The 13,732-nt window shown below is 49.5% G+C and overlaps 5 protein-coding genes across 5 annotated transcripts; 2 read left to right on the top strand and 3 right to left on the bottom strand.

Moving 5' to 3' along the window:
• Positions 1 to 76: 76 nt before the first annotated feature.
• On the top strand, positions 77 to 422 carry FMAN_01559 (putative mitochondrial import inner membrane translocase subunit TIM10; the record flags this gene model as incomplete). Its single annotated transcript, XM_041820323.1, has 2 exons — positions 77 to 174; positions 230 to 422. The coding sequence occupies 2 exons, from the start codon at positions 77 to 79 to the stop codon at positions 420 to 422; spliced, it is 291 nt and encodes a 96-aa protein (XP_041676900.1).
• Positions 423 to 843: 421 nt separating this feature from the next.
• Positions 844 to 3,591, bottom strand: FMAN_01558 (uncharacterized protein; the record flags this gene model as incomplete). The annotated part of the gene is made up of 2 exons (XM_041820312.1): positions 844 to 3,301; positions 3,353 to 3,591. 2 exons carry the CDS (start codon positions 3,589 to 3,591, stop codon positions 844 to 846), a joined length of 2,697 nt encoding a protein of 898 aa, XP_041676899.1.
• An 822-nt stretch (positions 3,592 to 4,413) lies between these two features.
• On the top strand, positions 4,414 to 5,812 carry FMAN_01557 (uncharacterized protein; the record flags this gene model as incomplete). Its single annotated transcript, XM_041820301.1, has 3 exons — positions 4,414 to 4,564; positions 4,613 to 4,746; positions 4,802 to 5,812. 3 exons carry the CDS (start codon positions 4,414 to 4,416, stop codon positions 5,810 to 5,812), a joined length of 1,296 nt encoding a protein of 431 aa, XP_041676898.1.
• Positions 5,813 to 6,627: 815 nt separating this feature from the next.
• Positions 6,628 to 8,052, bottom strand: FMAN_01556 (uncharacterized protein; the record flags this gene model as incomplete). Its single annotated transcript, XM_041820290.1, has 3 exons — positions 6,628 to 7,125; positions 7,179 to 7,641; positions 7,697 to 8,052. The coding sequence occupies 3 exons, from the start codon at positions 8,050 to 8,052 to the stop codon at positions 6,628 to 6,630; spliced, it is 1,317 nt and encodes a 438-aa protein (XP_041676897.1).
• Positions 8,053 to 11,032: 2,980 nt separating this feature from the next.
• FMAN_01555 (uncharacterized protein) lies at positions 11,033 to 13,273 on the bottom strand (the record flags this gene model as incomplete). Its single annotated transcript, XM_041820279.1, has 1 exon — positions 11,033 to 13,273. One exon carries the CDS (start codon positions 13,271 to 13,273, stop codon positions 11,033 to 11,035), a length of 2,241 nt encoding a protein of 746 aa, XP_041676896.1.
• Positions 13,274 to 13,732: the final 459 nt, after the last annotated feature.

Genomic DNA, 13,732 nt, shown 5'->3' with positions numbered 1-13,732 from the left:
TCATAACATAGCCTTTAACCATCACAGCATCTTAATTATACCGAACCGACCAACCACCTCCTTCAACACCGCCAAAATGAGTTTCCTCGGAATGGGTCGACCTCAGCCTACCTCGGAGCAAAAGATTGCCGCCGTTGAGAGCGAGATGCGCATGATGGCCGACACCTACAACCGGTAAGCCTCAGCGCTCACCAAGCACACGCATTGATACTAAATTGTGATGCCACAGTCTTCAGCAGTCTTGCCAGAAGAAGTGCGTTCCCAACGACTACCGCGAGGGTGAGCTCAACAAGGGCGAGTCCGTCTGCCTCGACCGCTGCACAGCCAAGTTCCTCGACACATCTATGAAGGTCAGCGAAATCATGCAGCAGCAGGGCCAGGCTCTCGGAGGCGGCCAGCAGGGCGGTGGTGGCATGTTCTAAGCGTGATGAGCGAAACGCGAACATTTTACGACCTCAACAGACCATTTAGAGGACGGGCCCCAGATAGGCTGTGGTTATGAATTGAAGCTGTGTACGATTACTCGGGAGAATTGATAGATATTGGGTCTGAATCGATATCTGGCGCTTGCATCACGAAATGATGACCGACGGTGCAACGGGAGGTGTTGCTGTATTATATATGCCTGTACATGAACGAATCCAGGTCAGGCCAGAGATGACGCTTTGGTATATGGATAACTAGATTAAGTTTATTCAGTATGACCCTAAAAAATGCCTTGTACCCAGGGGTGTGCTATGCTATGTTTGATATGATATCGATATCCCAAAACTCCGTGCTGATGACCATTTAGGGGAATATCATCCCCAAGAAAACGCTCTTTACCCAACATCAACCCCTGGATCAAGACGGCGACCTTGTAATATCTGGACCTGTCCCGATCCCTGTGACAGTTCTGAACATCCAGTGAAGCCACCCTTCGGTCTCAAGCTCGGCCTTCAAAGCCTCAGCTCTCTTCTCCATATCCTCCACCTGCCTCTCAAAAGTAACAATGCCATCTTCGACATCGACCACTTTTTGTAATAGAGCATTGATTTCATAGTCGAGACGAGCTACAAGCGCCTCAACCTCCTTAAGGCCCTCCAAGAGGTGAGACCGCTCCTCGGCAAGGAGCTCATGAGAAGTTATACGTATACGCTGGCATGCCTCGTTCAGCTGGTAGTAGAGTGCATGCATTTCGTCCTTGTCTTTTGCGTAGCGTTCATCGAGAGCCTCGACTGCACTGAGCTTTTCCGTGACCCATGGCTCAATACGGTGCTTCATTTCCTCCAAGCACTGGTTAAAATGCTGAGCTAGGTCGTTGAAGGCTTCGATATTGGCAAGACCATCCGCTACATCTGACACGTCGATGAGGGGTTCCCACTGCAATACTGCCTCTTCAGCATCGCCAAATGACATTCGTCGTGGCCAACGATTTTCGTTGAGAACGGTCATGTGTGGGCACTGTGATAACTGAATACTGTGTCGTCGCGAGAGCCCCCTTTTGGATAGATCATCATTGAGTTCTGCATCCAGAACAGGCCCTTGGAGGTCATGCTCATCAACAAGAGATCCAACAGCGGAGGGTGCCTTGGACAACACATCCCTGCGCACTTCCACCCCAATATCAAATAACTCCCCGTCTTGCTCGCGCTTTTGTGTTTCCACGGGAGCCGAGGCTGGCTGTTTAATGTCAACTGTCGAGGTGGACGCAAAGTGCGAAAGCTGTGGGAAACCTGCTCCCCCTTCCGCGTCTGCTCGTTTCATCGCGGCTAGATACTCCTGCGGTTTGTTGTTCCATGTGAAGGCTCTGCCCACTCCTTGTGTGGGCGCTGGTGGTTGTGTTGTTCCTAGAGTGAGCCCCTGACTTGAACTTCTGGGGCCCGATTCTAAAAAGTCATCTCTCGTTGAAACCGAAGGTCGACTGGTGTGACCACGTAAGCCTCCCCCAACGACATCCTTGATACGTCCAAAACCAGACCTAGCGTCGTTCATTTTCCCAGCGACACCTTTGAAGATGTTCTTCCGCGAAGCCTCCTTATCACCTGATCCATCAGCGACACTAACGGCGGAACCAGGTGGGTGGCCCGAGTAAACATCAGGAGTCTCATCCAGTCGCTTCGCATCCAGTTCGTTCTCAGCAGGCGCTGAATATACGCGTTTCGGGTTTGGATTCGCTTCTTCCTCTTTCCAAGGTACCGCGCTGCTCAACTCTGGACTGTGATGTGGTAGCTCAGCGACGCTCCTCCGAGGCTTGCCATGCCAGAGCCATTTGGCCCGTTCGCCATATGCTAAGCTAGCAAAAGTGCCAATGTCGAGTGTCTCGATATCAGCCAGTCCTCCTTTGTCTTTTCCTGACACCATTCCCATTACAAGCTCACCCCTCTTACCTCCGACTTCTGTCAGTGTTGACTTCACAGCCCTCTGTACACCCCAACTTTCTCCAGCAGCAGCCTTGGCAGACACAGTGTAGAGCTTGAGAAGAGTTTGACGGTCCAGCCTTCGCGTCTTCTCGAGCTTTTGTGATTTTTGGAAGTGACCAATACCACGCTTAGTGTTTTCGAGGTCAAATACATCCTTTGACACCGGGGCTCCGTACCAATGGAGACGATTTCGAGCACCCATGAACATGCCCAGTAATGCCGCCACCGTACTGGGGCCTAATATGCCATCGGTAGGCTCAAAATTATAGTGTTCAGCACCAATTTCGATCCACCAGTTGTTGATAGCCATTTCTGTCTTGTCGCAAAGCAGCCCATCGATGTATTGGTGCCCCAGCTTGTCAAACATGTATAATGTGACTTGACAAAGCTTGATGAGTTCGACTACAGCTTGCGGAACAGGTACTCGATCGCTCGTCCTGTAGAGCTGCAAGAACTTGAGCTGCGTTGCTTCAGTTGGATCTGACAGAGTCATGCCTGATCGCCCAGAACATCCTAATCGTTTCAAATCCTCATTGACAATGAACGAGGAGCGATATTTTCGGATATCACCCTCAGGGACCATAATAACGGTGAGGGCCGAAGGGAAATTACTCAGATTAGTAACCATAAGCTCTCCAAGCTCAGTTTCCTTGGGCCGCGCATGTGAATCCTGGAGTTGATCAAAGTAGAAGCGTAGCCTTGGAGGCCAAAGACTCTCGTCTATTGGAACAGAGAGCACACCGACAACGACCGAGTGTTTTTCGTCTCCGGTATAAGTGACGATCAGGAGTGTTGGTGGTTTTCGACAACACGCCCATTGTTCGACTAGGTACGACTCGTATCCGCGTAAAATGCCACGGCGCTCGACAACGACAACATTGCTGCCTTCCTCGAGATACCTGATGCTGTGTTAGCCTTGGAAGCTTCAGGAGTGTTTGTTCGCGACGCACCGAAAGGCGAAAGGATCGGCAAAGACAAGATTTTTGCGCCTCGGCGAGGGTAGAGGTTGAGAATCCGCAGCTTCATTGTATGCGGAAACCTCTAACGGAGGAATACCGTTGGGGGGACTTTCTCGCGTGGTGCTAGAGTTGGAGGTGGTCGCTGTACGGGCGACAGACCCCTTGGCGGTGGTGCCTGTCGAGAGTTCATCGTCGACTCGAAGTCGAGGATCTGGAAATCTGAAAGCCATGGTGTCGTCATTGGCCCGTGTATTTGATAGACGCAGTCTCGAGCTTCATCCTCACCCGTGGTGAGCGAGGAGTAGCAAGAGGACGTCTCTAGTAGTTTCGTTTAGGCGCGCGTGTCTTTGGAGGCCTTTTTTCGGTGTTGAACAGGTCTGAGAGGCAACTAACATTACAGGGCCTTCATGTGATGCAATAGCTCCCAGGTTAGCTCTCGGTACCTGCTTCAAGTACCTACCTATCGCAGACGCAGCCGAAGACTTTACAAGCTAAATGCGGGGCACTAATTCCCTGAAGCCCCACGTGAATCCCTGGGGGAAGACTGGGGTTACTCGACACTTTCGTCGTCACTTGCTATATGAGGAGGATGATTCAATATGTGGTACGGAGTAGTTGCTGTGGAAAGTCGAAGAGGAGACAACAGCTGCATATGTAAATTGTAATTAATAAAGGGAAGCTGTTGTCAAAGCGTAAAGTAGCCAAAATCTACTCTCGTTTAATTGGCCATCATTAAGCGGGAGAGCGAGGCCGATCCCCTTTAGCAGCAAAGCCTCGGTATCCTCCTTATCGATAAGCGATAATGTACCCGCCTCCCTCTTATCTACTTACCTCAGGTACCTGAGCTCGGATCGTTCCGTCACCGTTGAATCCGCAAACGACATCAACATTCAACACAACCGGCATTTTGACGTCCACCCGTGGAATATCCTAGCTATTGGATGAGCCCATGACTCTCTTTGGCTTTGGAAGCTTCACTTCGCGTTAAACATAACTCTCGGTCTTGATCATACCTTCTACATCTGATTCAAAACCCCACATAGTCCCCAGCCATGGCGGAAGTTGATAACGATTATGTCTCGCCCTTTGCACCACTCATGGTTGAGCTGGCTCGTATGAGGAACAGAACACTCAAAACCGTGGTCGATGATGTAGATAAAGTCATTGACCTTCTTACTAATGCTCGTGAGAAGATTGCTCAAGGTGAGCTGGCTTTCCTCCGATACCATCAACAACTAACCACTGTAATAGAGCAAGACGCCACTCGAACCGGCATGGCCATGATGACGTTGCAAAATCCAGTCAAAGCCCGCTTCGAACGAATCAACGTAGACCTAAAGGATATCACCAAAGCGCAGAAGTCCTTTGGAAAGGCCCTCGACAAGGTTTGTCTATAACCTCTAGCTTTTGACGGCAACGATATCTGACTGACCGACACAGGCTCTTCCTCACCGAGAACTCCCTATGGAGACTGATGCTATGGCGGACCACCCGCGACTCATCAACCGTGCGATAGCCATGCATCTTCTTCGTGAAGGTCAATTTTCTGTCGCCTCGACATTTCTCAAAGAAGCTACAGACCACCCTCCCGGCCGCGAAGCCCATACCATTTCACAAACAGACGAGGATGGAGATGATGATATGGAAAGCGAGGATGAATTAGAAGATGAAATGGCAGGTCTACATTCAGAGCATTTACAAAACAAGTTTGCGGAAATGTATAGCATCCTTTCGCAGCTCAAGGACCATAATCTCCTACCCGCCATCAACTGGGCCCACGCAAATGGCGTCCATCTCGAGGCCAGGGGAAGCACACTCGAATTTGAGCTTATAAAGCTTCAATATGTCTGGCTGTTCAAAGGCCCATCTGTCAACGGTCTCCCTGACGAACCTGCGACTAATGGACTCGGCGGAGCGATTAACTATGCTCGCCAGAACTTCCCTCGTTTCCAGAACCGTCATCTGCTAGAGATACAACAACTCTCCAGCGCTGTGGTATTCGCCCCTAACCTGGCAAAATCGCCCTACAGCCATATATTCGAGACAGATTCAGCGTTCGAGGACGTAGCCATGTCGTTTACTCGCGAATTCTGCTCACTGCTTGGCCTATCGGCGGAATCACCTCTCTATATCGCCGTTACAGCAGGCTCCATCGCTCTTCCACGGCTGATCAAATACACAACTTATATGCGTGAGAAAAAGACAGAATGGACGACAGAGAACGAACTTGCCTTCGCAACACCCTTGCCCGAGTTTATGGTTTATCATCCCATCTTTGTCTGCCCCGTCAGTAAAGAGCAGACGACTCAAGACAATCCTCCCATGATGCTCAGTTGCGGTCACGTTCTTTGCCGCGAGTCTCTGAACAACATAGTGAAAGCAGCACGGTACAAGTGTCCCTACTGCCCGACAGAAGGTCACCTTAAGGATGCCATTCAGATCAGACTATAACATATTCTCCCTGCTAGCATTATTACATGCATGGTCATGTTACGTATCAGAGCGCACTGCCACATTGGGCAAGATGGACTGGCGTTTATTTGTCTTGAACGAGTCCAGCAAGGACTCTGCTTCGGCTTTGGTTCAAAATCAAGAATGGAAAGCGGGCGTTTTGGCATTTTGTTTTAGAATTGTACCTGTTGGGATATTTCCTTTGCCTCTTAGACCGAAACGTCGATCTTTTCTCCAGCATAAGCCATGAAACATGCAACGTCCTAGCTACACTCTTGTCTCGCATCATGCTTCACAGAGTTGAAACCAGTGAGTGTATTGAGTCAGAGTCCTGATGGTTTCATGACGTGATTCACATATGGACAGTCTCATAGACCACACAAGCACGGGCCATTTTGTATATGCCTGATTTCACTATTCAATTCCTGTCGGATTATCTCATCATGAGAACCCGCAATCCAATTGATCAGGGGACAAAGTAAAAGTAACAAAAGAACTATGTATCAGCTCCTGGATCTCATTCCATGTGGTGGAGCATTGAACGCCTAATATGGTTGGGTCTAACATAGGAAACAAAAAAACAACCAAAGTAAATAGAATAAAAAAGTCCAAGCAAGTTTCCGACACCATGGGATATCACTTCGTCGCCTTCTGTTCACGCCGCACCCATTTGGTCACCGTCCATCCTGAGCCTGCCCTTTGTGACTGGTGCCATAGAAAAGGGAAAATTTTTGTATCCTTTCGTAAATTCGTGTCTTTGTACAATGATGCCTCCAGAATATTGTTTTGAAGAATCATGACTTGCGAGGGGCCGCTTAATCAATGGTCATTCGGCTGGGAATTTGAGGCTTGACATCCTGCATGTTGATTGAGTTGATATCAGGCTTCTCCTCGACCTTGCGCTTTCGAGACAAGGACTGCAGATGGGGCTTCAGGCCCTTGCCAAAGTTTCGCATGCACACGATGGCGTTGGTAATGGTGAGAAGGATGAGAAGAATGGTGATGACAGCAAATGCGGTCAATGATCGACGAACGGCTTCGTAACTATCTCGGTGTCCAGGCTGATAGATTCGTACAAGCTTGAAGATGAAATAGCTGAGACCTCCGAGATAGAGGATGATGATGCAGACCATGCCGATCTTATTCTCTCGTCGAGTGAAGAAAGCGGCGGCGAGAAGGATGAGGATGGTAATGGGGATGGTGACGATGGTTAGGGCGAATTCAGGGTCATCCTTGTCAGCAACAACGACAACGAATTGAACGATGAAGCCGAGGAAGAAGAAGAAATCGAACTTGAGCAGAGCGATGTAAATCTGGTCCGAGTTAGGCATTGACCAAGGAGTCTGGGTGAAAGAGTGCAGCATACCTGGTAGTGAAGGAATCGCTTCTTCATGCGATAATCGGCACCAATGTTCTTGAGAATATCCCACGCATACTCCTGGTAAATCTTCCACGAGAGGAAGCCCATAACGAGAGTAGCAAGGGCGATGATGGCAGGAATAGCCACCAGATAAGGCTTCACATCGTGCCAAAGCTCGGCAGCAGTCATGCCACGCTTGAGAGCATTGTTCTGCTCGAGAATATCAAAGGCCTCGGAAATTTGATCAACTTGGATAGTCGTGTAAACCATAAGGGCCAGGTTAGAGAAGCAGACACCAATGACTTGAATGGTGTTCTTTTGTCGGAGAGCATCCCAGACGACGACCAGGGTGTAAAGGAAACCAAAGATGAAAAGCGTCAAGAAAGTCGGGATAGTCTTGTACTGAGATTGAACCTGGGGAGCGCTGATATGGGTGCCAAGGTTGACCTGGAACTTGCCGAACACATAGCTAGATAAGGGGTCAGCAAGAGGCACAGATGCCCAAAGATACGGAGATGACGTACGCCTCAAAGCAAATGCACAGAATGGCCTGGAGAAGAGAGACGGCCATGAAAGAGGCAGGCCATCTGCTCTTCATGAAATCGATCTTGCCATTCTTCATACTCTGCGCGGGAAGCGAAGGGGTGAGGCCTTCTCTATAGGCGAAGCCCTGGTTGTATGCGGGTTCAACCCCGGCGTCGGCAAAGTTGGGCTGGGCGAAGGCGGCAGGCTGAGGAATAGGCTGTGGAGACGGGACTGGAGAAGGAGCGTAACTGTTGTCTCCGTAGGAGTTGTTGTATGAATGGCCTCCGTATCCGAAGCCGGTGTCAGCTCCTAGGAGCGATTTGCGAGATTCTAGCCGGGTAGCCACGGTGGACATGGAATGACTCCGACCGGGAGTCACGGGGAAATAGTCGAAGTGATGAAAACACTCGTCGATATCGCTCGACGGACGATGATGAAAAGTTGCTGTTGTTGATTGAAGAAAATTCGACTGCGACAGACAGTAAAGACGCGGTGGTTCGGTTGGGGCGGTCGTGTCTATATTAAGGCACAGGGTGCTTTGCTCACGCGGATGGCCACGGGTACCGAGGTGAGCAAGTGCACTACAGTACAGTACAGAACAGTAGTCGAATACAGTTATACGAAAATTGGACAAAAAAAGGAGTCGCGCGACGAGAAAAAGCGGAAGAGAAGCGAGAGACGGAGTCGCGATTACGAGGGATTTGTTGTCGAGTTAATTGGTGGCTGAAAACGGCCTGACCAGGGAAATAATGGATATTGTTGTTGTTGAGAAGAGAGAAATGAGATGAAAGGAAAAAGAAGAAGAGCCCAAGCGTTTGTAGTAAGAGGATGTCAGCTTAGTTTAGTCAAGAGAGAGGCAGAACAGATGGGAGTGAGTTCCTTGACCTCCATAAGATTGGGTCGCTGAAACAGCCCAAGCAGGGGGGGTGGGAAGAGAGGGCGGGCTAACTTAAAGAGCACCTAACCGTGGACGGGCAGAGAAAGCCTGGGGCGGGCGAACCCAGCCCAAGGTACAGTACTCCGTAAGGTAGGTAACCTGGAAGGTCAGCTAAATGGAAGTCCGCCAAGCCCAGGGTGGCAGGGCACAGGACTCCAGGGGTTCAGGCGTTCTTTTTTCGCCTAGGTACTCTTTTCTGGGGTGCCCAGCCCGTAGCGATAACTGATGGAACCCCACTGGCAGTGAGGTGGAGCGCCCTGACCTGGGCTTTTCGTCGCTACCAGATCCTGAATTGGAGGTGGGTTCCTTGATTTCTGGAGACATGATTTGGCCACAGTGGACGGGTTTGCTGCAACTAGCATGTCTCAGACTACCTAATGTTGCTACTGTTTACGTCGGATGAGGCAGTCTTGTCTTGTCTTGTCTTGTATAGTCTTGCGATAATTATACTATCATGAATTCCGATTTCAGTATGCCATGACGCATACGGCCAAGAGCGACGTGCTTGATGAACATCTCATGCAGTCCCTCGTGTTACTGTCTGGTCCGTACATACGAACTGATCTTTACTGCACATTTGACGGACGGGTGGGGTCTAAAATGAGTTGGATGGAACCGTAAAGACGGGACGCAGCATCCCGCCTCCAACGGCGGATTGCCTTAGCTTTCCACTAACGTTGTGCCTGTGGATGAACTCAATCAGCCTTGGGAGGGATCCCACAACACACACTTGCAGAACTGCCGGAGTCAACAAAGGCAGTGCTGGCCAGTCACTGGATGGTGTCTCTGGATTTGATTAATATGCCGGCCTCAGAATAAAAGATCACATCATCGCACTCCTCCTTGCCAGGCATCGATCGGTATGACATAACTAATACTTTGCTGGGCTATGTTGATGAGGGAACGGATGCAGATTGAGATGGAGGACTGCGGCAGTGCAGTTATGCATGCATAGGTAGTCCCTACTGTTAGCGCACATCCCAGCCATCCACTGAAATGACACATAAACTCACAAGCTAGCGTAACAATTAATACTCTGTCTGCACCATGCAATGGAAATGTCCGTCGGACTCAGCCCATTCGTATAGCCACCTCCCTCACCTTTCTGAAGGTCTCTCTCTGCCATCCATCTTGATTTAAGGTTACGGACCCTCTGAACTGGGATAACGTGATAAAATGAGGCCGCTCCCTTTTATGCATGCATCCATTGTTGCAAATGAATTAATCAGTTTCTGTATAAAACAAACAAATAAAAGAAACAGTAATTAAATGGCGGGTGATCATCCAGACTAGTGTATCTGATCATGAATCCATCCGATTCACCACTAACCGTATTTTCCTGCTTTTTAGCTATCTATCAAATTCCCTGCCATTCCACGATATGCAGCCATCATCAATCAAGATTCAGCCACTGTCAAACCATCAATTCCTTCATTCCCTACCTAATTAGCCAGCACAAATTCATTGATCTCAGTGAACTCGTGCTTCACTATGTACATCGCTATAATTATCACCTCAGTCATGATCGCTGACCATATGGCAAAAAGCCAAGGATATCTCGTGTTCCTGGCAAAACACCCTGCAGTGGTAATCTCTACCGATCCACAGAGGACAGTTCCATAAATAAACCTGCAGTCGGTCCACTGAATAAATATAGTACGTGCATCCATCCAATCCCGTCCTTTTTGGTGCAATCAGAGAGTCGCTACAGAGGCATGTCAGCGGAGGAAAACCCACTTCCATGTTAATTGAAGCGTCGTCATCACCGAAGTATAGACAGATAGACAGATGTACACTTCTCACACATAGTAATAATAGATCACATATGCAATCCTCTTGTATTGGCCCCTCCACACTTCCTATATGCCAAACCTCTTCAATGGTGTGAACTCAAGTTCCAATTCAGCATTAGTTACGGAGTAGTAGCTAGAGGGGTCTGTCTGGTAGGGCTGGCAGAGCCTCCAGCTAAACTAAACTCTGTCCCCAGCCGTTGAGGCCCGCAAACGACCTAGAATCGAGGCTGTGCCGCCGTTGGAATGATATGCATTCTATTCAATCAATTGAATTTGGGCATCGTTAATCTTCAACGGCGGGAAACCTTGTCCGTTCGCCTGCGTAAATATTGATCATGTATAATCCACCAGTCGCGATATCGTCAGGGTCTGAGGCTACTCCACGCCACTCCATGGCATGAACTGATAGTAGAACTACAATATTACCCTTTAACCAAGATTTAAAAATATAAATTAGTTGAGTTATCTTAGATCGAATACTCTTCCTTCCAAAATGCTCACATTGTCCCCAGTGTCTATACTGGTTATGTGCACCAATTCTTTTTACTAAAAACATTAGAATATTATCTATCCGTACACCGGGAGATATACATGTATTAACTCGCTTAAAGGAAGTCAAGATCCCATGAACCCCATCCATATCCTAGTACCGCCTCTTCATTAACTCCCCCAATACTTGAATCTGCTCCATTCAACCATAGTGAATTGGTCGACGACTGTTGCGTGGCTCCGATCTGCCCCATTCTTTCAACCTCTTGAGACTCTTGTGCATACTCGATTGACTGGAAGCATGTCGCTTTACCCAGGAACTGGTGTAGCAGCCCTGTAAAACTAGCGATGCACTGCTTGACGAGCTCTTCTATAGTCTCGCCATAGTACGCAGTGGCCATACCCCCTTGTCCTGTCAACACGCCGGCAAACTGCTGCATGATGCGAGCTGCTTCTTGTGCCACTGTCCATCCCTCTGGAAACGCTTCGAGAAGCGTGATCAGTAGCACGACTTCTTCCCGGGCCGATGATGATGCTCCATCAGCCCTATACGATGCTACGAAATCATGCATCAACAACAGACATACTGGCAATAACCGACTCAGGGATACTCTGTTTAATGGTAGTTGCCGTTGTTGAAGGAGCGCTGAGTTGGCTTGGAGTTGCTTCTGAGCAAACTCAAGCTGTTCCTGACGAGTAACTGCTGCTGCAGAGCTGTTGAAGTGGTTCGGAAAGTAGAGAAGAATTAACAAGTGGTAATACTGAGCACTCAGCCAGGTGATGCTGCTGTGGATAGGCAGATTATCTGCTTCCATGGGCGACATGAGGCACCCATTGCTGTACCAGTCCTCGATTTCAGACCTCAAACTATTCAGTACCGTACGCCTATCTGCGGGAGCTAGGCGTGCAGTTTCAGAGTTTTGTTGCAGGTGTACCGCGTGAAGAATTCGATATTCGAGTTGCCGGAGCTGGATGACGTGCCGACTAGTCTGCAGGTTCCGAGCATACACAGCTCGGTCCGGACTGGCAAACTCTTCCACCGTCAGTCCCGGGAGCGGCACATTAGCATGCTCATCTGTAAAAGCGGCTGGTAATCCTTGGGACGCCGACATCATACGGTCAAGGACGAAGATACTCCAGTAAAGTCGATGTCTGAGTTCGGTTTCCACGGCCGTACGTGGCTGCTCATCTGGTCTAGTCAGACCGATGACCATGGCTTGTCGTGCGGCAATACCGACGATGAAGTAGGCTGAGGTTGCTGCTGGATCAAACAAAGAGTATAACCCTAACAAGATGAGAATCTGTACAGACTCGATGGTTTCGTTCGAGAGACACTCTTGTATGATGTCTGGGTATACCACATCGAACCGATGTGCCGTATCACTGGGGATCTGCCCAGCCCGTACCAGCGACGTGCATCCAATGGCCATGACGAGATACAATAGAGTCATGGGGGGATCCTGGTCAGCTGGAGACGCATCGCCCAGAAGTTCAAGATCTCGCCGTATTCGAGTTTGATCGACGAATGGATATGCCCTGTTGACGTGACGAAAGAAGGCATCGACAAAGCGACTGGGGGCAATGTCAGGAGGGAGGGCTTGTCTTGCAATCAATCTTCGTTTTGTGACTGATCCGTCTGTTGACTCTCCATAAGATAAACGACTGCTTGTGGTTCGCACACTACCAGGATCCCTTTCCTCTAGGCGCATGTCAACACTCTGTCTCCCAGTTGAGGGGTGGTCTTGTCCACGCATAGAGGGAAGAGAGCCTATGGTCTCCAAAGGAGAAGCCATCTGACCTGGCACTCGCGATAGAGGCGATGATACTGTCCCCGAAGCTGCGATATTACCAATACCGCTCCGTGGCCCATGGCCTAGTGCAATACCCAGGTCGGATCCTGTCTCGATACCTTCTATCACATCTTGTCGACCTGGCGCAAGGATGGCCTGTTCAATGTATTGGCTCAGCCATTGTACTCGAGAGCGCAGCTGATGGACTTGCGCCTCAGCATTGGCAACAGGGTTAGTATAGGAACACCTCTGGCCAGCGCTGGCACAGAGAGAGCAGACAGGAAATGTGCGACTGCACTTCTTCTTGAAGCTGCGACACCTATCACAGGCCGGGGCTATGGGTCTCCCAGTCGCGCTCCGGCCCGCGACGACAGTTTGAGATTGCTTTTGCTGATCCTGCCGCCGAGCCTGCGCCTCTCCCTGGGGCGCATCCTGCTGCTGCAGCCGCTGGTCAGGAGATACCGGTGGTGAAGCGGACCGGGCCCGACCGACGTCCCTCGGGGATGGAGACACCCTGCGGAGGCGGAAACGGTGGATCGAAGCCTTCATATCAGATGCAGATGCCATTTTGGGCAATTGGCGTCGTCAAGAGTAGCGAGTGGCATGGCAATAAATGGAGACGAGAGCGTTATCAATATACGATTGATATCGCGACTGTACAAGAATGTATGCAGAGGTTTTGAGATTGCACGTCATTTACAAACGGAGAAGCATCGAAAAGGAAAACATTCAATCACCTCATTCGCTGATAAGATGAGTCTTCAGAGCAGCAGATAAAGATACGCCATCGTGCCTATTGTTGAAGGATGTTGATGGAGGTGGACCAAATTGCGTGCTTGCACGAGGTTGAGGTGCTATTCCTTCAATGGGCAGGGCCCTCACCTACGTACGTTAGTGAGAATTCGCGGAGCCGCAGGGGGAAAAAGTCTAATAGACCCTAATGAGTTATAGGCGTGAATACAGAGAATTCAAAAACTGTGATATGAGGGTATCGCGAATTCACATATTGAATCAAGTTGAATTGTC

This window comes from Fusarium mangiferae, assembly GCF_900044065.1.
Source record: "Fusarium mangiferae strain MRC7560 genome assembly, contig: FMAN_scaffold001, whole genome shotgun sequence".
NCBI lineage: Eukaryota > Fungi > Ascomycota > Sordariomycetes > Hypocreales > Nectriaceae > Fusarium > Fusarium mangiferae.
This window is presented reverse-complemented; position numbering and strand designations above follow the sequence as displayed.